Raw genomic sequence first — 22,542 nt, 5'->3', positions numbered from 1 at the left:
CTTTTTTTTTTTTAAAGAGAGAGAATGCATGTGCGAGCAGGTGGGGCAGAGGGAGAGAGAGAATCTTAAGCAGGCTACATGTCCAGCACGGAGCCTGATGCGGGGCTCCACCTCCCCACCCTGAGATTATAACCTGGGCTGAAATTAAGAGTCAGGTGCTTAACCAACTGAGCCACCCAGATGCCCTGACTCAATTTCATTTTAGATATTGCTACTTAAGTTCACAGTGAGACCCCAGGAAGCTTATGTGGAAAAGAGCACAGAGCTCGGAATTAAGGGCTCTACATTATAAAGGCAGACAGGGCAAATGGTTAAGAGCAAGGGCCCTGGAGTTAAACTGGCTTGGATTTGAATCTCCTTTGCACCAAGGACTCTGAGAACTTGGGTAAGTGACTTTAAGTTTTCAATGCCTTGGTTTCCTCATTCATAAAAAGGGAATAATACCTCTGTAAGGTTTTCTGGGATTCGGGATGATGTATGTTAAAACACTGAAGTTCCTGGCAAACAGATTTCAGTTTTATGAGGTCAGCCTGTGCTATGTCACCAGGTGTGTCATTTCTGAAGACCTTTTCCTTCCACAGGTTTTGGTTTTCTTATTTCTAAAAGGAGGATAAGCCTAGGTGTTCTTGGATGTTCCTTATAGTTCCACTGTCATCTGCCCTGGAGTTGCCCCAACGAGCATAACCCTGCCCCTAGTGGTTTGTAGTTATTTCAGGATACCATAAACAATCCTTGCACTGGTATCAAGACTTACCTACCATTTCCTTTGGCTCACAGGGGGCTGTTGCCACTGGTCCCTGGATTGCAGGGAGCAGCCTCCCTAAATTCCTTATGTCTCAGGACATGATGCTTGGTACACAGTTTTCCCTTAGTGCTCCTTTTAATGATTTTATTAGTATGGTCACAAGTTTGATGTCTATAGTACATTGATAATGTAGCTGAATACAAATATTTTAAATAAGTAACTTACATAAGTGTGTCAAGTTTTAAAATGTCAACTTTGAGTGATCATGCATTTCCCATGCATTTGCATCTGCATCCCCATATTGCACAACTCAAACTGTGCTTATCTTCTCTGGGTCTCGGTGTATGCCTCAGCAAGGCTGGGGCAGGAGCTGTTGTGCCTTTTTGCAGACCCAGATATTCAAGAGCAATAGTGTCGAACTTAGGCATTCCATGGAGCAAGGAAAGCAAAACCAGGTTTTGCTCTGGTTCAGGTAAAAATGCAAATACCGACTATTGCTTGTGTGAGCCACCTGATCCCCCAGGCTGGGGCTAGCACAAAGGGTATTTTGATATCCCTGCATGAGGCCAGCAGGCAGTTTCTGTCTCCACGTTTCCTCCCTGGGGGAAAATTCTAGAACTGAGATGCACAGTCTTCCAACATGCTGTCAGTGATATAGCTGGAACCAAGATGGGATTCGTAGTAACTTTTTTCATCAAAGGTATTAACAGTCCAAGCAACAACCTGAATGCCTTTGGCTGACCACTTCTTCAAGTAGTCCCTGGAGAAAGAGGAAAAACCCATCGTGTTAGAATAAGGACCAGTTGTTCCAGAAATCTATAATGGTCACTAAGTATGGTATTCACTGAGTACGAATAATGCCCCCAAAGAGCCTCTTAACTGGGCCTCTGTGTGCAATCAGAAGGAGTGTTCCAAAACCCAGCACCAGAACCTCCGCCACATTGTTCTAATTTACAACACTTCAGTGACTTGCTAAAGACACCCTCCACCACAGACACACAGACACACACACACAGTCTTTTAGAGGCCGTACTTGGCCTCATCTTACACTGTACTTCCCCTTTCCTTTCTCTGTGAAAGACCATGGATTTTCTTTCAATTCCTTGAAAGAACTAGGTTCCTTCCTGCCTTAACACTTTTTTTTTTTTTTAAGATTTTATTTATTGGGGCGCCTGGGTGGCTCAGTGGGTTAAAGCCTCTGCCTTTGACTCAGGTCATGATCCCAGGCTCCTTGGATGGAGTCCCGCATCCGGCTCTGCTCAGCAGGGAGCCTGCTTCCTCCTCTGTCTCTGCCTGCCTCTCTGCCTACTTGTGATCTCTGTCTGTCCAATAAATAAACAAAATCTTTTTTTTTTTTTTAAAGATTTTGTTTATTTATTGGACAGGCAGAGATCACAAGTAGGCAGAGAGGCAGGCAGACAGAGGCAGAGAGAGGAAGGGAAGCAGGCTCCTCGCTGAGCAGAGAGCTGGATGCAGGGCTCGGTCTCAGAACCCTGGGATCATGACCTGAGCCGAGGCAGAGGCTTTAACCCACTGAGCCACCCAGACGAGACGCCCCCCTGCCTTAACACTTTTGTATGTGTTTCGCCTCTGATTTGGAACTCCACCCTCCCACCCTATTCCTACTCACACTTCTGATCTTAGCTTAGTTGTCACCTCCTAGGGGATGTTTTCTCTAACTCCCCTGATTAGGTGAAATTACACAGTATATGTACACTCTTCTCTCTACATAGCATTTACCTTAGTTGTAATTTTATATTTATTGGATTTTTGATCAGCAACTGTCCCTTCTACTTGACTATAAATTTCATGAGGGCAGACCATGGTTTTCCTTACCATAGCATCTTCAGCTTCTTAATATAATGCTTTGCAATATTGTGGGCATACACCAAATATTGACTGACTTGAATGCACGCATGCCTGAAATAATATGAAGCTAACAACTCTAATCAGCTAAAATACATGGCCATAAAACTGCCACGATAGAGGTCAGAGTTGGCTAGCAGGTGAGGAATAGAAAGTTTTCTTGGAAGCAATGGAGCAAAGTCTATAATGCAGAGCAGAGCAGGAAGAAAGGTGGGAGGGATCAGGTAGGCACTCACAGGATGTCTTCACTGTGGCTCTGCCCTGGATTCTATGTTGGTTTTCAAAGGGAGCCAATCACAAGGATATGTAATCTCTCTTCTGTCACAATTTAGCAGGTTTCTTTTTTCTTTCCTTTTTTAGGTTTACTTTTTCTTTAAAGTGCGCTAAGAATAATTGGTCCACTTATTTTGGAAATAGGGCAATATGCCTGAACTCTTCCCACCTAAGAAGCTAATGGCATTCCACCTTAATAAAGGCCCGGTGGGCTTTGTGGGTGAAATCCAGTCCAGGCTGTCCACTGTTAATCCTTCCTTTCCAAGAAGAGCATTTCAGGAAATGTATCAGGAGAAGGCTAAAAAAAACCTTCCAACTTACGGGGATACAAAATCCTTTTGTATGAGGAAAGCCGAAATTCCACACAGGTACCACAGGATATTGTGCATGCTCCAGTCGAGCAAAATGTCCATTACCGCAAACATGGACTGTTTCCAGAGAGCATCATAGCGTGGTTTCCCATCTCCTGTATGGCTAAGGCTCCAAGGTCTATGAGTTAAAGCCGTTACTACATTCTGATCTGTTTGTCTCATCTGAAAAGGAATTTTGGAAATTAAATACATATCGTATCTTAAGTCTAATACCTCTCATTCTTCTTTAGATTTAGCCAATGTTACTCATTCTGCTGAAGTTGGCCATAATGGCCCCCTGGCCCCCGTGTCTACTAAATAGACCTAAATCCTTTGAGTAAATAATGTAATGGATGTAAAGCATTTAACATACAGTATAAATAAGAACACTTCCTTCATGAAATCCTTACCTTTAAAATGAGTAAACTATAATCTCACAGTGAAATCTTCATGTTAGAGTAACAAACTCTCAATTGGTTATCAATTTAAACTTTGGCTAGAGATAAGTAATTAGAACTCAGTGAGGGTGGAACCATGATCATTTCCAGATGGGCTGGTTAGCTTTTGATCCTTTTCAGAGAAAAATGGCTGAGAAAGGCTTGGGCGGGGCCTGGGGGTAAGGGAGTGGTGTAAGAAGGAAGTGAGGACAGCAGAGATAGACGAGAAGTAGGGATAGGGGTTGGGGAAGGTCAACGAGAAATAGGAAGATGTGGATGTTTCGCTCTGTGCTCCTCTGGACAATGTAGCAAACATTTTGAAGGCCTTTGTGGTCAAGTAAGATTGGGAAACACAGATCCAAATGTCTAAAAGCCCCATGACCCTGTTCATCTTAATGACCGTTTATATGTGGATAGGTTCCACCCTTACTGTAAAATTTTCAACGCATATTCTGTTGGTCACTGTTGAAAAATGCTACAGAACCAACAGATTATTTTGGAAACTGGTAAGTGAAGGACACGATTAGCATTTATTTCCAAAGGCATAACTAAAATGAATGACAGTTTCTTTCTTCATTTTTAAGTAGGCTCCAAACCCAGTGTAGGGCTTGAACTCACAACCAGCCAGGCACCCCTGAATGAGTTTCTTTTTACAGAAGTATTCTAATATATGAAGAAATGATAGCATTAAAATATTAAGATTTTGCAACCCCTAGTAAATTGAGAGCTGGCCACTGACATCAATAGCAGCTGCAAACAACACAACAAAAGAGTTAATCAGATGTTACGTGCCTCCTGATGAAAAAATACCCTCACCTATGAGATTATCTTGCCAAGAATAACTGAACCTCCACTAATCAAGCCTTTTGCTCTCACTACCAATTTACAGGAAATATATACAGGAGAAGAATGTGTTCAACTGTATCATGATAGGGGAAGCAAAATTTGGACTTGGGTAAACTCTACAAAACAACCTGGTTTCTTCAATAAATACATCACAAGGTGGGGAAAAAGAACTTACAGGTTCTAAGATTTTAAATTATAGTATGTAGTCTTTATCTGGGTCCTGATTCAAATTGACATTATAAAAAAAGCCCACTTACATTTCTGAGACAAATAAAAATTTATCTAGTGCTGACTAGATAAATTTCATAATCTTAAGGAGTTAGTAATGGTTTTAGATGGGATAATGACTGTATTGTGGCTGTAGTTTAAAAAAAAAGGGAATCACTTTTCAAAGATACTTAATGCAATTTTTATGGATGAAATGATGTCTGGAATTTACTTCAAAGTAACACTAGGGTAGATGAATGGGGTATGGATGAAACAAGCTAGATCAGAGTTAAAAGGGGGCTCATTTTACTACTGTCAACTTCTGTGCATATTTTAAATTCTCCATCAGCAAGAGTTATTTTTTTAAAAGGTTACTTATGTTACTGAGATGAAGAGCTACATAATTCTTTGTTCTGAGAATGTTTACTAAAGTAATCTGAATGAGCCTGTAAACAATATAAAAGGAGCTTAAAGAGGAATCATGGTATTTTAAAATGGGGTATGAGTTCATTCTCCTTTCTGAATTTCTCTTGTTAAAAGAGGAATTTCTTTTTCTATTATTATTATGTTCAGTTAGCCACTGTATAGTACATCATTAGTTTTTGATGTAGTGTTCAACAATTCATTAGTTCTGTATAACACCCAGTGTTCATCACAACACCTGCCCTCCTTAGTACCCATCACCCTGTTACCCCTCCCCCCAACCCCTCCCCCCTGAAACCCTGTTTATTTTCCAGGATCCACAGTCTCTTCTGGATCGTCTCCCTCTCTGATTTCTCCCCCTTCAGATTTCCCTCCCTTCCCCTATGATCCTCCGTGCTACTGCTTTATGTTCCAATATGAGTGAAACCATATGATAATTGTCTTTCTCTGCTTGACTTACTTCAAAAGAGGAATTTCTTAACTGAAATTCAGTTCCATTTAACAGCCGTCTATCTTATGGTTACTTGGCCCATTTCTGTTATCACCATCAACTAACACAGTATTATGTACAACACAAATCCTGAATTTTACCTTATAGATAACTTCTGGCAAGAAAGAGCAGACGATACTATTATTGTATAGTTGAGGAAACTCCTTATAAATTTTCTTTAGAGCATCAGTAGCCTGTAAAGCATAGAGATTCATGTATTTAAATGTAATAGTCCCAGCCAATAACTATTACATACTAAGTACAACCCTACTGAATAAATCAGAAGTTTACTAATATATGGGGACATGGACAGGAGTGCTGGTAGATTCCATTATCCATTGGGATCCTTCTTAAATTCACATCTACAGTAGACGGGGGGTAGGGAGTAGGAGTACTGTTGCTTTACTGTTTTGTTGAGAGGCTCATCCCTTTTGTCAGACTTTTTTTGGAAAGTATGGCAGGCAGCAGGCCAGTTGAGGCTGGAAGCAAAATTTTAAACCTTTTTCTTATAACCCAGTTTAGCCACTAGGAAAAGTCCTTTTATACCCAAAACCGTATCATCCTCTGCCTTTCCTGGCAGAAGCATGAGCCAACCAGCCTGGGAACTACTACGGGCAGATGTTCTTGGTCCAGAGGACTAAGAGGAAATGGCATTCATCACCAACACAGAGGAAGAAACAATGGGATAAGGGAGGAACTGGGAAGAGCTTCAAGGTGAACAGAAGTTTCTTTTTGTAGTAGTCCAGTTAAATGAATGAAGAAGAAATTACTGAGCTAAATACTGACATTCTGTAACCTCTAGTAAATTAACAGATTTGGCCGTTGAAAATCAATAGCAGTTGGGGCACCTGGGTGGCTCAGTGGGTTAAGCCTCTGCCTTCGGCTCAGGTCATGATCTCAGGGTCCTGGGATAGAGCCCCACATTGTGTTCTCTGCTCAGCAGGGAGTCTGCTTCCCCCACCCTCGCCTGCTGCTCTGCCTACTTGTGATCTCTCTCTCTCTGTCAAATAAATAAGATCTTTTTTTTTTTAAGATTTTATTTATTTATTTGACAGACAGAGATCACAAGTAGGCAGAGAAGCAGGCAGAGAGAGAGAGAGAGGAGGAAGCAGGCTCCCCGCTGAGCAGAGAGCCCGATGTGGGGCTCGATCCCAGAACCCTGGGATCATGACCTGAGCCGAAAGCAGAGGCCTTAAACCACTGAGCCACCCAGGCGCCCCCAATAAATAAGATCTTTATTTAAAAAAAAAAAGAAAGAAAATCAATAGCAGCTAACAACAGAGGTAGGTGAGTAGGCATTAGGTGGAATGTAATGTCACTATATCACAATTCTTGAAATATCACTAAATTTTGGAAAAGTCACACATACTTATAACCAAATGTAAGCAACAAAATCCATTCCAAAAAAGAAAAATACAGAAATTACTCATGTCCTGTTCCCCCTTCACTAATGTGAGAGTATGAGCTACAGAGCCAAAGTTGTATTCTTGCTGTCTGAACTAACATATGCCTTGTACCTGACTCCTCACCCACATTATTTATTTAATTCTTATAACAACACCTGTGGTCATTTTTAAAATTATTCCCATCCCTGCCACCCCCAACAGCTGCCCCGTGAGGAAATGGAAGTATATCAAGGTTAAGGTTACACTGTAGCAAGTGACGGAATTTAATCACAATCTGTTGGACTCCAAAGCCCATGCCCTTGGCTCCTGTGCTCTACTAACTCCAATTTGCATCACTTTGTCCTTTACACTAACCATTGTGGTGAATCAGATCACTATGTTCTAATGTGGCCCACACCACCTGTGAACACCCAACCAGAAAGTTCAAATAGTCTTTCTTCTTTTTCCCCCTTTATTCTAAGACAATAAGCATGAAGTACACCGTGGGTGAAATGTAGGACCTTTGACCAACTACCCTAGATATTTTTAGAATTTCTTCTCTACATGATATGGTCCAGGGATTCATATTTTTAATAGGTATTCGTGGTGATTCTGGTGTAGACTGACTGGAAAACCTAAATGTATATAACTGTATATCAGAATACCACAGTGAGGGTGCCTGGGTGGCTCAGTTGTTAAGCGTCTGCCTTGGCTCAGGTCATGATCCCAGGGTTCTGGGATCAAGTCCTACATTGGGCTCCCTGCTCGGCAGGAAGCCTGCATCTCCCTCTCTCGCTCCCCCTGGTTGTGTTCCCTCTCTCTCAAATAAATAAATAAATAAAATCTTAAAAAAAAAAAATACCACAATGTACCAGAATAATTAATGAGCCAGAGCACCATTCTCCTTTCTTCAAAAATGAGAGTTCCCTGTGCTAAAGCTAGAATATATACTTAGGCTCTTATTTCAGGTTTTAACAACTAGTTTCAACTTTATCCTGGGATGAATAAAAAAAAAAAATTGAGATCAGAATTCCCCACCAGTAGATGGCCACTACTGATTATACCTTGCAAGGGGGAAAATATAAGTTGTCCAAATGAAGAAAAAAAGTATTTGTACTTGAAAAGCTGGTTATAAGTGAACAAATGTAATCTAAACCATATTTGCCCATTGATTTCCACTGCAGTAATATGTTTTTATGAATAAAAGTATATGTTCTAAAATTTAAGCAAAATTTTCTTTAGGAATGTCTTATGTATTTGAAAAAATTATAGTGATTTTACCCTAAAAGTTTAACTACTCAAATCACAGAATAACAAAACTATACATAAGGGATAGAAATCATACAGGAAGGATAACTCTACATAAAAGATAAATGTCCTATTAGCTATCAGAAACTTTATGTATGGGAGTTCTCTTTAAATTCAGTCCACAGTTGTCCATCTAAAACCATTAACTTATCAGCCGGATGCAACTGGTCGTACGTCTAACTCCTGAATTCTTCCTGAGGTTAGTCAAAGTGCCTCTTTATGGTTTATTTACTGTCTTTTGTAAATGCCATTTATGCAAGAAAGAAAAACCCAACTCAATTTTGTATTAGTTGTAGAATATTAGGAGTTGTTCAAAGGTTCCATCAAAGGTTAAGAGTTCCATAATTTACTATTTGCTTAAAGATACGGATTTTTGTAAACTTCTAATAAGCAAATATAATTTGTAAAAATAATTTAAGAAGGATAAGTAGCAAAATCTATGGTTGATTTTCGAAATGACTCTCAATTAAATAAGATGTCTTTTCAAGAAAGTGAAGTCTGGGGGCACCTGGGTGGCTCAGCGGGTTAAAGCCTCTGCCTTTGGCTCAGGTCGTGATCCCAGGGTCCTGGGATCGAGTTTCACATCGGGCTCTCTGCTCCACAGGGAGCTTGCTTCCTCCTCTCTCTCTCTCTCTCTCTCTGCCTGCCTCTCTGCCTACTTATGATCTCTGTATGTCAAATAAATAAATAAAATCTTAAAAAAAAAAAAAAGTGAAGTCTGTGGTATAAACTGTACCATATTTGCATGGCCCTTGACATCAAAGAAGATTGTGAGGTTATGGTTTAGGCACTCTGCAACAGCTTCTCTCAGGGTAGGGATCTTTTCATCAGGGAAATCATTCCTATAAGAGAGGGAAAAGGAATAGTATATTGCAGGAAAAAGAAAAAGATAAAAGTTTAGTGAAATAGATGTTTGACAAATGTCTTCCAACCAACAGGAAAGAGTGTTTTCCCTAACTTCCTTTCTTTAACCATACTGGAGTCTAGGGATAATTTACTTTATGTCCTCGAAACAGACGACAGATATCCTTGACCAAAGAACACAACAACAACAAAACTTACTTAATTTTTAGGAAATCAGTAGATTTAGAATATAATAGGACCTCTACTCACCAAAGGCCAGAGTATAATGCCACTTTTGGAGTACTTGAGACTGAAATTTAAGACCGTAATTGCCCTAACAGAACCTTATGCAGGAGAAATTCCTAGAAATACATAAATCTGTTCACCGTATTTTTGTGCATTTAAGTGCAACTGTTTGAAATAAATGTCTACACATAATTTTCTGATAAAGAAAAGGAAAAAGTTATGTGCCTTAGATATATAAGAAATCAGATTTTCTCACATAATGAAATTTCATTCTACATGATTTAACTTATGCTTATTCAACAATATAATTTCAAGTGTAGTATCTTGGTTTAAAAAAAAAAAAAAGATAATTTAAATAGTACAGGCAATTCTGCCAGCCATTCTATTCAATGCCTGCTCCTTGGGAGTGAGAGATGAGACATGACTTTGCTATTCCCTTGGCCAGTCTTAGTTTCCATGCCCCTCCCCCCAACTCAGGATGAGCATCTTACCACATTGAGGATAATTCTAGAGAAAATACCTAATTTTCCTAAAACATGGTCCATAAACACAAGCCAATGACTTCACCTGATATTCAAACAAAGAAAATGCAATGAGTTCCAACTGGAGGACAAAGACTGGCTATGTTAAAGACTTAAGATGGTATACTGACACCAATATTGCATTTTTTCTTTTTTGACATGAGAGAGGTGTTTAATTAGTTCTTCATGTCTATTTTTCAATACAGATTAGAAGTAGCAAAAAAACAAATGAAAAACCTATGTAGACTGATGTGGTATAACATAGTAATGGGTAACAGTTACCCAGAGGAGATTTCTCATTTAATTTCCTTCTCTAGCATCTAGAGTTTTATGGGTTTAAAATTTTTTACATACTCCTTTCTTTAAAACACTGGAGTGTAAGATTCATCTGATCTAATGTGTTGTTCAAAGATAGTTTCATTATTGATTTTCTGCCTGGATGATCTAGTCATAATATAATGCCTTCTTGAGGTGTCTGGGTGGCTTGGTCATTAAGCATCTGTCTTTGGCCCAGGATCCTGGAATTAAGCCCTGCACTGGGCTCCCTGCTCAGCAGGAAGCCCGCCTTTCCCACTTTTCCTGCTTGTGTTCCCTCTCTCACTATGTCTCTCTCTGTCAAATAAATAAAATCTTTAAAAACTAAAACAAAGCAGGGACGCCTGGGTGGCTCAGTTGGTTAAGCAGCTGCCTTCGGCTCAGGTCATGATCCCAGCGTCCTGGGATCGAGTCCCACATCGGGCTCCTTGCTCAGCAGGGAGCCTGCTTCTCCCTCTGCCTCTGCCTGCCATTCTGTCTGCCTGTGCTCGCTCTCTCTCCCTCTCTCTCTCTCTGACAAATAAATAAAAATAAAATCTTAAAAAAAAAAAAAAAAAAAAAAAAAACTAAAACAAAGCAATACCATGCCCTCTTAAAGTATTTTATGGGTGATGATGACCCTGAGTATTTTTTGCTTTAATTTCTGACTTTGAAGCTGACCTCTTAGCCTCACTGTCACTGTAATATTAAAACCAGCCTTTCTCTCGCAGATAGCAGAACAATGAAGTATGTGATGACTGCAAAGAGCAATTCCAGCAGCCTGCCCTCCGAACTTTCAAGTGTTACCATTATTCTTTCTAGATTACAACTTCCTCCAGTTGGCTTTTCAGATCCTAGGAAAATACAGTCTGAATATCTTTCCGGGAAGACTATAACATAATCACTAGGTCGAATACTTAATACTCAAAGAAGATTGATCATTGCCCAGAGAACTGATACAACATGGGTAACAGTGAGTACCCATTTTCAGTATTACAAAGAAGAGAGGGATTTAGATAACCACAGTCCAAAGTATATTACTCAGTATACTCATTCCAATGTGTTTATAGCCGTTTATGGTGGGAATGGTGTCGTCATACATGGTCTGTAGTCATACATGTTTGAGAAACATTAAATTAAAGGTAATAATTGGCTGATGTGGACAATTTATCCCTAAAGGGAACATCTACCGTATAGTGCTTGATCTTAGTTGATCACAGAACCCTTTTCTTGTGGAATAGCTTATAGGACTAATTCTGAGATATACATATATCTGTAAATCTCATATATAAAATTTCTATGACTGTATAAAGTAATTGTCTAATGTTACTAATGTTAGTGACTAGACAGTGTATTGTCTTGAGAATAATTCCCAGGCCAAATCTGGCCACAGTGGGAAAAGATGAAAACTATCCATGCCATATTTCTGTTACTGCTGGCACCCTGCCCATTACTTGGGAAACCTGTATATAGTTCAAAACAAAACACAACAAAACAATTCTTCTGGAACAGAAGGTGCCAGTGTCTTTAGAAGGTGCCAGAGTCTTTCTGTGATCGCCAACAGAAGCTGAAAGGTATGTTTAAGTGACAATGAACCACTTACCTTAACCTGTGATTTGCTGCGGGATTAAGTTTCCTAATTTGTTCAAATGTCAAATCACACAGTCGACCAGTACCATCAGTTGTCCTGTCGACTGTGTTATCGTGCATTAAGACAGGAATCCCGTCAGAAGTAAACTCAATGTCCAATTCCACACCTGTTGCTCCATTCTTAGCTGCCTTAACAAAAACATCAACAATATTAATGGCAAGTGGCCAAAGATACCATTTTACAATCTACATGTTCAAGATGACCAATAGTGCTAGCTAGGTAGATAGCATCTCTTACCGATTTCTCCTCCTTCTGGTACCAAATAGCAATCCACCTGGTTTCTACTTTCCCCTGATAACCCTACTTCAACTTGCACACTTAGGGATTCCTCACACACTTTAAATTCCCCACTCTTGGGTGCCTGGGTGACTTAGTCGGTTAAGCATCTGCCTTCAGCTCAGGTCATGACCCCAGAGTCCTGGGATCCTTTCTGCACTGGGATCCCTGCTCAGTGGGTAGTCTGCTTCTCCCTCTACTCTTCCCTCCTGCTCATGATCTCTCTCTCACTCTCTAATAAATAAAATATCTAAAAAAAAATAAATTACCTACTCTTCCCATTCTCACAGTAGTAAATGGGGAGATTTCTGGAACTTCAGTTTTCTCTGGTTGCTTTAACTCTGTGGGCCATTAATGGCTTACAGTGACAAATATTTCGATAAATTTCACTGTTTCCCTACACTCTATTTGGTTCAGCACCTCTGATGACGCCCCTGTGTTTGCTGATTAGCTGCGTGTCGCGCACTACTCTGGCATAAACAAGAAGGGGTCAGGTTCTTGTTGGTTTAACTCCACCCTCTGTATCAGGAACACCAAGCCTGCTTCTAGGGGGAACTACATTTTGTTTATGTAAGCAGCCCTGGCTGTTGGCCAACAAGCTGGTAAACACGATAAGGTATATTGGAATTTATCCAAAGAGAGAACTTGAGCATGTTCCTCTGAGATATACTACCCAGCATTTGCTTTCTTGGCTTCTTTGTCACAATGAAGACATGAAATGCTCATTAGGATGAAGATTTTAAATTACAAAAATTTTTAATTATGCAAACACACAAAGCGGTATATAGTAAGAAAGACTTAACAGATGTTAACATTTTGCCACAGTTGCTTCAATCTCTTGCTGTCCTAAAACGTAATACTAGTTAGTATTTATTGAGCCTTTTCTATATAGTCAGGCACTATTCTAAATGCTTTAAATATATTAACTCATTTCATTCTCACCACCCTTGGGTAATATTAAGATTCTCATTTTCAGATGAGGAAACAGAAAATAAGAAATTTACTTTTAGTTATACAAACTATGATGCGGTTGAGGCTGCACTTTTTTTTTTTTTTTTAAAGATTTTATTTATTTATTTGACAGAGATCACAAGGAGGCAGAGACGTAGGCGGGGGGAGGGTCAGGGGTGGGAAGCAGGCTCCCTGCTGAGCAGAGAGCCCAATGCCATGCGGGGCTTGATCCCAGGACCCTGGGATCGTGACCTGAGCTGAAGTCAGAGGGTTTAAACCTCTGAGCCACCCCGGAGCCCCTAGAGGCTGCACTCTTAAGCACTATATGTTTACTATTGACACTACAGATAAAGGGAAATTTCTCCCCATTCCTCTCCATCTTAAAGTTGGTGTGCATCATTCCTGTGTCATTCTCTTGAAAGTCTTTATATATTTGGTACAAACTTAAGTACTCAAGTACTGAGAAACAACATACAGTTCTGTACTAGTGCACAGCAGCGATTCAATAATTGCTAGCCATTGTCATTTACTGAGTTCTTTAAAACACATTTTCAATTTTAATACAGTCGAATTTATCAATCATGTCCTTTATGGGCATAGATTATTCCTTCTTTTTAAATCCTTTCCTTATAAAGATACAATACAACTCCATTTTCTTCTAAGCTTCAAAGTTTGATTTTCATAGGATGACCAATATTTCCTCTAAAACTCTAGGCTCAGTTTCATCATTTTTAAGATGATACTTCTCGGGCCGTCTAGGTGGCTCAGCTGGTTAAGGGACCGACTCTCACCGACTCCTGATTCCAGCTCAGGTCATGACCATGGAACCAAGCTCTGTGTCAGGCTCTGCCCTCAGAGTGGGGTCTGCTTGAGATTCTCTCTCTCCCTCTCCCTCTGCCCTTCCCCCTTATTTGTGCGTGCACACACATGCTCCTGCTAAATAAAATACACATTTTTAAAAAGATTTTATTTATTTATTTGACAAAGAGACATCAAGAGAGGGAATATAAGCAGGGGGAGTGGAAGAGGGAGAAGCAGACTCCCTGCTGAGCAGGGAGCCCGATGTGGGGTTTGATTTCAGGACCCTGCGATCATGACTTGAGCCAAAGGCAGATGCTCAAAGACTGAGCCACCCAGATGCCCCATTCTCTAAAGAAAATCTTTAAAAAAAAAAAAAAAAAAAAAAAGATGATATGTCTCTAATGATCTTAAGAGACATAGGATTTCGAAATAATCCATGTAAATTACCAAGCTTGGTGCCTGGCTCAAAGTTGGCACTCAGCATAAGCTATTATGATTAAAAAAAAAAACACAAAAAACAAAAAACAATCCATTTCAGTGAAAAAGTCGTTACAGTAGTGCTCACATCTTTACACTGGTTGTAAGGTGTATCTTTGTATAAGCTTAAAAGGTATCTTTTCTAAGTTAAAGACAGGATAACGTACTGGTAAATTAATATGGGTTGTATCATTTAAGACATAAAACAAGATCACATTTTCAGTATGCACAATGCATCTTTCTCACTGTAACAAAAATATTTTTCTTATTCCCTGAGGCCAGCACTATAATTAGTTCAATTATATTTGTATTCATTAGGGCCATCTCTATTTGGTAACAACACAAAAAATAACAGTGGTAAGACACTGAATTTTAGCAAGATTATTAGAACTAGTGAGTTCATTTATTTGTCTGAGTAGTTTATTAAGGTCCCAAGCAAAAGCTTTATAAAAGAGCCACCATATTAGAGTTTCTCAGACCAGATCTTCTAATGACTGCATTCAACTGTCTTTACCAATACTTTTATTGCTTCCTTTCAGAGGCAAGATCTGTTTTAAATTCACATATTAGTATACAGTTCACACTCATCTTTTCATTTAGAGAAATTCCTTATAATAGTATTTTTCTTCTAAACATACAAATTTCACGTAAACTGGTTTAAAAAAATAGTGCAATTTTATTAAAATTTTATTTAAAATGAAAAAATTTATTTAAAAACTATACTAATAGTTTAGTAATAGACTAGCACAGTGTAGTATCAATGCTTGCCTTGGCGCAGAGGTGTAATGGGGGTTAACTCCAAAGAACACAATGAAACCTTCTGGGGTGATGGAAATGGATTAAGGTGGTAGTTACCCAGGTATATATATTTATCAAAACTCATCAAACACTGAAAATGTCTGCCTTTTATAGATGGAAATTATACTTGGATAAAATTGATTTAAAAAGTATTTGCTTTCACAAATTCATTATATTTATATGGCTTTTTAAATGTTTCACTGAAAAGTATCTTTTAAATATCCAACCTTATACTATAACTTCACACAGAAAGAACTTAGTGTTTACTGACAATGAAGAAAACCATAGACTCCACTATTAGAACACAGAATGGCACAGCGTTTTTGGTAGAGATTTTTTTCAATCTGATGAAGTTCAGAATCACATCTTTCTTCTTCTTTTTAGCTTTGAGACTATTTACATGCCATGTAATTCCTGTTTAAAGTGTACAATTCACTGGTTTTTAAAAATTAAATTCACTAAGCTGTGCAACTACCACCACAATCAATTTTAGAACATTTTCAACACCTCAAAAAGATATCCTGTGTCCGTTAGCAGTGAGTCCCCAGTCAACTACTAATCTACTGCTATCTCTGTGGATTTGCTCATTCTGGATATTTTATTTAATACAATTATATAATATGCAATCTTCCGTGCCAGGCTTCCCCCCTGCCCTTAGCATGTTTCTAAGGTTCATTCACATCGCAACACGTATCAGGACTTCTTTCCTTTTTCTTGCTGCATACTATTCCACCATATGGATACAGCACATTTTACTTAACCATTCATCAGTTGCTGGATATTTCTGTTGTTTCCATTTTTGGTTACTAATATGCTATGAACATTTCTGTATAAGTTTTTGCATGATGTATGCTTTCAATTCTTTTAGATCTACCTATCTATCTATCTATCTAGGAGTGTTACTGCTGGATCAAATGGTAACTCTGTGTTTAACCTTTTAAGGAACTGCCAGGTTGTTTTTCTCACCAGCAGTGTAGGAAAGTTCCAATTTCTCCACATCCTCATCAGTACCTGTTATTGTCCTTTTGTTTATAGCCACCCTAATGGGAATTTCATTGTGGGTTTGATGTCCATTTCCCTGATGACTGATAATGTTGAGTATCTTTTCTCGTGTGTTTACTGGCTATTAGTACTGTACAATCCTTCCAACAAATACTGAGTGCCTACCAGATCAGGCACTATTCTAAGGAGTGAGGAGAGTGGTGAACAAGAAAGAAAAGGATTATGGATCTTGTATTTCAGTAGGGAGAAACAGATCACAAACATGTTACATGTAAATTATGATAGTGGTCAATGTTTTGAAAAAGAAAATAAAGGGTAATGTGAAGGTTAAAGGCAGTGGGGGTCACTAGACAAGGCAATCAAGGAAGTCCTCTCTGAGAATATGTCATGTGAGCCGAGACCTTAATGATCAAAGGGAGCTAACCATATGAAGATCCAGGGGAATAATTTCCCAAGCAGAAGAAAGAGCAAGTATCAAACAAAGACTACAATGTAGGACGGAGCCATGTGTCAACAAAGTTGACTGTCTACCCAAATCTATTCCCCTTCTTTTTCTCTGCTGGTAGAGACCTGTTCTTGCCACATTGTTCAGCTTCTTCTTGTGTTCAGAGTGAGTGACCGATTTTCAATCCCTCTATATGTATATGATGGAGACTTCTGGGAAAGGAATATGGAAGATGGATAGAAACTAGATGGCAATGTGTAAGAATGTGATGCCCGGGGTTGCAGTGGTCACCGGGAAACTACAATGAGGGCTAGTAAATATGATGCAGGTGGCAGAGCAGATAGAGCAACAGAACCTGAGTCCTCCATGATCATAAACTGAACAGCTATAAATCAAACCATCCTGGGGACACCTGGATGACCCAGTTGGGTAAGTGTCTGTCTTCGGCTCAGGTCATGATCCCAAGGTCCTAGGATAGAGCTCTGCATTGGGCTCCCTGCTCAGCGGAGTGTGTTTCTCCCTCCGCCTGCTGGGCTCCCCCTGCTTGTGCTCTCTCTCTCTCTCTCTGTCAAATAAATAAATAAAATCTAAAAACTAACAAAACAGAACAAAAACCTAAAAAACCACCCTGGAAGTCACCTCTCCCCTATATTCTTGCATTCTTTTTTATGTCAGATATTAAGTTCCCTTACTATTTGAGATATTTGTGTGTGTTTGTGTTTAAGATTTTATTTATTTGAGAGAGACAAACAAGCAGGAGTAGTAGCAGAAGAGGAGAAGAAGGAAGCTCCTCACCGAGCAGGAAGCCTGCTGCAGGGCTTAATCCGAGGACACTGGGATCATGACCTGAGCCAAAAGCAGACACTTACTAGGCGTCCCATATCATTTGAGATATTAGAAGTTTGAGTTTCTATTACATGAAGCCAAAAGCATCCTAACAAGCACCCAGGGTGGTTGGAACAGGAGCAGAGGCTTTGAGAAGGGTATAAGATAGAATGTGTTTGGATTTTATTTAATTCTAACAGAGAACCACTAGAGAATTTTATTTATTTATTTACTTATTAGTTTTTTTTTTTTTTGGACAGAGATCACAAATAGGCAGAGAGGCAGGCAGAGAGAGAGGAAGGAAACAGGCTCCCTGCAGAGCAGAGAGCCTGATGCGGGGCTCGATCCCAGGACCCTGGGATCATGACCTGAGCTAGAGGCAGAGGCTTTAACCCAGGGAGCCACCCAGGTGCCCTAGCCATTGGAGAATTTTAAATAAGGGCAGTATATAACCCGATTTATACTTTTAAAGCTGCACTGTGGCTCCTGGGTGGAGAATGGACTGTGGGTATAATTTAATTCCTCTGTCACTGGCATGTATCTGTTCTTGGAATCCATCCATTTCACCTCTCTCGTGTTTTTCCTTCTGTATCTACTTTATAATCCATCAGAAATTCTACCATTCTCAGAAAGTCCTTCCTGATTATTTACATAGTAAAATGTTTAAGAATACGAATTATGAATTGCAAATACACAAAGGGAGCAAGAAGAGGACAACAAAACATACTTTGATGGAAATAAACTACATATTCCTTTTGAAGTCAAGAGGGAGGATGATGCGACCTTGTCTTCTGCAGTCTGTGTTCAGCAGCTAAATTCTGTTACAGCTAAAAAGTTCATCCAGAGTGACCTTATATTGGAACAAGCACAATTATCATATTTCATTTCCTCTTAAGCCAGGAACTTGGCACAATGTTTATTATTATTACATATATTAAAGACACGTACAACCTAAACATATCTAAATGGAAATTAACTTTAATTCCCTTGCACAACAGGATATGAAACACTATATGTGTATGTGTATTTCACATACATACTTCCTTATTTAACATGATTCAGTCAGTTAATCGTGTTCCTGGCCAAACCACCATATCATTTATAAATACTCAGGAATGCCGTCTGTGTTCAGTTAATACTGAGTTACACTTTAAGGCAACTTACATAAATGTAAGTTGAAATGGAAGTCAATGACAACCATGTACTTTTTTCTCTATAATTATCTTTCTTTTCATAACAATTCTCCTGTATAGCTACGTTACTTCACCTATCTGAATTTAAGTTAGAATGTAAAATACATTCTCCAATATCTTTATATTTCTACTTATTTATTTACTGAGATTTTACTTTCAGGTAATCTCTACACACATCGTGGGACTTCAACTCACAACCCTGAGAAAAATAGTTCCATGTCTTCCAACTGAGCCAGCCAGGCACCCCTCCTCTTGGTTTATTGTGATGGAAGGGAGACAGGGCAGCTTTTCTAGCTTTCTACTTAAAAATAAGTATAGGGGTGACTGCGTGGCTCAGTCGTTAAGCGTCTGCCTTCAGCTCAGGTCATGATCCCAGGGTTCTGGGATGGAGCCCCACACTGGGCTCCCTTCTTGGCAGGAAGCCTGCTTCTCCCTCTCCCACTCCCCCTGCTTGTGTTCCCTCTCTTGCTGTCTCTGTCAAATAAATAAAATTTTAAAAAAAATTTTAAAAATATATAAAGATATTGGGGCACCTGGCTGGTCCAGTAAGTAGAGCATGCAACTGTTGATCTCAGGGTTGTGAATTCAAGTCCCATGATGGGTGTAGAGATTACTAAGAAAAGAAATAAACTTAAAGCAAAAACAAAAACACCACAAAGAAGCAAGGGGAAAGAAGCATGCAAGAGAAGTCTAATTTGGGGGTGCCTGGGTGGTTTAGTCAGTTAAGTGTCTGACTTCAGCTCAAGTCATGATCTCGGGGTAGGTACTGGGACAGAGCCCTACACTGGGCTCCGCTCTCAGCTGGGAGTCTGCTTGTCTCGCTCCCTCTCCCTCTACCCCTCTCCTGGGTTGTGTGCGCTCACTCTCTCTCTCAAATAAATAAATAAATAAATAAATTTTTTTAAAGAAAGAAAAGAGATGTCTAACTTGGTTTATAAACAGTCAGCTGTCCTCTACAAATTAACAGCTGCCTTCCTGACTCCTTCCCTTCTTCAGACTTAAATTTTTTTTTTTAACCTTTATCCTGAGATGATTTTAAAAAATGAAGCCATCTGGGGCGCCTGGGTGGCTCAGTGGGTTAAAGCCTCTGCCTTCGGCTCGGGTCATGGTCTCAGGGTCCTGGGATCGAGCCCCACGTTGGGTTCTCTACTCAGCAGGGAGCCGCTTCCTCCTCTCTCTCTCTGCCTGCCTCTCTGCCTACTTGTGATCTCTGTCAAATAAATAAATAAAATCTTCAAAAAAAAAAATGAAGCCATCTTTAGATTATTGGCCTAAAGAGCTTACATTTGTAGAGGTCTTACCATGGGTCAAGCACTTTCTGTGGATTACCTCATTGAATCACAACCTATTAGGTAGATACCAGTATCATTCCAATTTTACAGATAGGAAACCTGAGGTCTGGGTGGGGCTGGAGTGAAGACAGGTGCCCTAGGGTGCCTTCCTTCCACACCCTCTCAACTCGGGACTGACTGGGACACAGAGCTTAAGTAACTTGCTCATTATGTAATACTGTCTGTTTGTAGCTAGACAGTGAGTCCAAGTTTTTATATCCTGGAACACAGTCTAATCTCCAACAAAGAACTCTAGGGCTTGGAACCCTGAATTCTAGTTGTTGCTGTGTATTTGAGTCAGTTTTCCTACCCATTTGATGTTAAAATAATGTCTGAAAGAAATGTGAGGGTCAGATGTATTTCCACAGATGCAAAAATGTCTATACAACTGAAAATCTCTCATACTATGCAAACTATCATTATTATGAAGTCAGGAGACTGCTAGGAGTTTGGAGGGATCAAGAGTCTTAGGACAGTCTTGTTAAAAAGAGAGGCAAAAACTGATCAGGAGTCCAGCTGCCAGGGTTGTCTGGCACCAACTGTGTGTTTGGAGCAAAAGGTGATAACGAGATGACCTGGATAATTTGGAGGACAAGCAAAGACAGCTTCTGTGAATGTGATCCGTTTACAATAAAGTCAACTACTGACCGAGACTGTACTTAAACCTGGCTGGCCACACTTCCTACCTCATTTGCCAACCTTTGTTCGGTTCCTTGAAGTCAGACTACATAGTATCTATTCTGTTACCTGAACTTTCCAAGATCATTTCCACCTCAGGACTTTTGCACTTGCTGTTCTCTTTTCCTGGAACACCTTTCTCCCAGATCCAAGGCTGGCTCCCTTTCATAATTCCAGTTGCAGTTCAAGTCATGTCTTGCGAGGGGATTTCTCTCACTACTCTATCTAAAATAGCATAAGCCCTCCCAGTCATTCTTTACCCTGTTACTCTATTTCTTCATCAAACTTTTTGTCTCTTAAAGTATCTCATTTATGTGTTTACTTGTGTAAGGCCGATTTCCCACATTCCAATGCATGCTCTGTGAAAGCAGGGACTCTTTCTGTCTTGTTTATTACTGTATCCTCAGTGCCTGGCATATAGCAAATATGTAGGTCTTTGCTGCGTTCTCTGAATAAGTTGGGAGATTTCTGACTTAAGAGGAATCGAGGGCCACTTGGATATATTTCTTCTGGATGAATGGGGAACTGGGAAGGCTATCATGAGAATACTGGAGAACCTTCGGAAGGTCTAGCAGAAGTCCAGCCTCCCAGGGGGTACCGAGGGGCGCGAGGCGTAGTGGACTCACCTGCCGAATGGCCGCCAGCGTGTTCTCGGGCGCGTCGTGACTGCCGCCGCGGTGGGCAATGGCGGAAACGCGGTCCCGGGGCTTGAGCACCTGCAGGGCCCTGCGGGAGGGCACAGGCTCAAAGCTGAAGAGGCGCAGCAAGAGGTAGAGGCTGCCGGTGAAGAGGCAGGCATTGAAGGGACTACGCGTTACCAGCAGCAGCAGCAGCAGCAGGAAGGAGAACGGGCCCAGGAGGCCCCCCTGTTCCTCCCACAGCCACATGCCGGCGCCCGCACCGGCACGGACGGGAGTCCCGGACCCGCCGGGCTCCCCGGACAAGAGAGCGAGAAGCGAGGGCGAAAGCCCAAGACACTCGCCGCAGAGAGAACCCTCTTAGGAGACCAGCGCCGCACAATGGCGGCGGCAGCCGCATCCGGAGAGGGAGCCGGACGTCCAGCCAATCAGGGCGGGGGATCTGCAGAGCTCGGGGGGCGGAGCCGCTGCCATGGCAACGGAGGAGGACTCAGGCCCTAGGCTCACGTTCCAAGATAGCTTTGGATTATTCTGGGGTCCGGACTTCAACCTAGGCTTTCAGACTCCAGAAGGAGGTGAAATACAAGAGCGGTTGCATGGTTGTATGGCTGGAAGGGATCTTAGTGACTCCTCATTTTGCCCTTGAGAAAACTGCCCAGGGAATCTTGCACGGGCAGGACGTTTAGATTGCTTTATGTATTCAATTCAACATGTGCCAACAGCAATCCAGGCGCTCAGGATACAGGAGTGCACAGGACCAACCGGGTCTCTGCTCTCCTGGGGTTTACATTCTCGTGGGAGGAAGTAATAGTGCTTAGGGAGTACAGCTCACATCTCTGGAGCGCTTACCATGTTCTAGGATCTGTGCTAGCAAATGTTCATGCATTATCTCATTTATTCTCACAACAGTCTCAATGGGTTTTATCTCAGGAGACTGAATTCAGTAGAAGAGGCACAATCAAATTTTAAAGCTGGAAGGGACTTTAATAATTCCCTCATTTTATGGATGAGGAAACTGAGGCCAGGAGCAGTGAAGTGAATTGAGCAAATAATGACAGTCAAGACTGACATCAAGCCATCCCAGTTTTAAGCCAGTGGCCCTTGCACTCCTCCTCCTAACCTTACTTTTCCTCCTACTAAGGACTAATAGTGAGGCTTTTGTACTAGGCACTGTTCAAGAAACTTATCTCAATTGTTCTTCATAACTACCCTTGTGATAGGCACTTTTTCTTTTGTGATAGG

The 22,542-nt window shown here is 40.6% G+C and overlaps 1 protein-coding gene across 3 annotated transcripts; it reads right to left on the bottom strand.

Annotated features, from left to right (window-relative positions):
- Positions 1-814: 814 nt before the first annotated feature.
- On the bottom strand, positions 815-21,697 carry LOC111156120 (glycerophosphodiester phosphodiesterase 1). 3 transcript variants are annotated; one of them, XM_022516752.1, is made up of 6 exons: positions 21,289-21,697; positions 11,838-12,013; positions 9,067-9,172; positions 5,739-5,831; positions 3,206-3,417; positions 815-1,505 (listed from the first exon to the last, which is right to left on the bottom strand). In XM_022516752.1, exons 1-6 carry the CDS (start codon positions 21,547-21,549, stop codon positions 1,358-1,360), a joined length of 996 nt encoding a protein of 331 aa, XP_022372460.1. In that variant the 5' UTR covers positions 21,550-21,697; the 3' UTR covers positions 815-1,357. The 3 variants fall into 3 exon arrangements, with proteins under 3 accessions (XP_022372460.1, XP_022372462.1, XP_022372461.1); XM_022516754.1 differs by having other exon boundaries at positions 868-1,505; positions 11,838-12,009; positions 21,289-21,684; XM_022516753.1 differs by lacking the exon at positions 5,739-5,831 and having other exon boundaries at positions 868-1,505.
- Between the last annotated feature and the right edge of the window lie 845 nt (positions 21,698-22,542).

This window comes from Enhydra lutris, unplaced genomic scaffold (assembly GCF_002288905.1).
Source record: "Enhydra lutris kenyoni isolate GAN:26980312 unplaced genomic scaffold, ASM228890v2 scaffoldscaffold45, whole genome shotgun sequence".
Lineage (NCBI taxonomy): Eukaryota > Metazoa > Chordata > Mammalia > Carnivora > Mustelidae > Enhydra > Enhydra lutris.
Note: the sequence above shows the minus strand (reverse complement) of the source record. Positions and strands in the feature narration are given on the sequence as shown.

Coding starts and splice junctions, on each gene's coding strand:
- LOC111156120 (XM_022516752.1), bottom strand. CDS start 21,549: ATGTGGCTGTGGGAGGAACAGGGGGGCCTCCTGGGCCCGTTCTCCTTC. Junction 12,014..21,288: donor CGCTGGCGGCCATTCGGCAG/GTGAGTCCACTA, acceptor GTTTTTGTTAAG/GCAGCTAAGAATGGAGCAAC. Junction 1,506..3,205: donor CAAAAGGATTTTGTATCCCC/GTAAGTTGGAAG, acceptor CTCTTTCTCCAG/GGACTACTTGAAGAAGTGGT.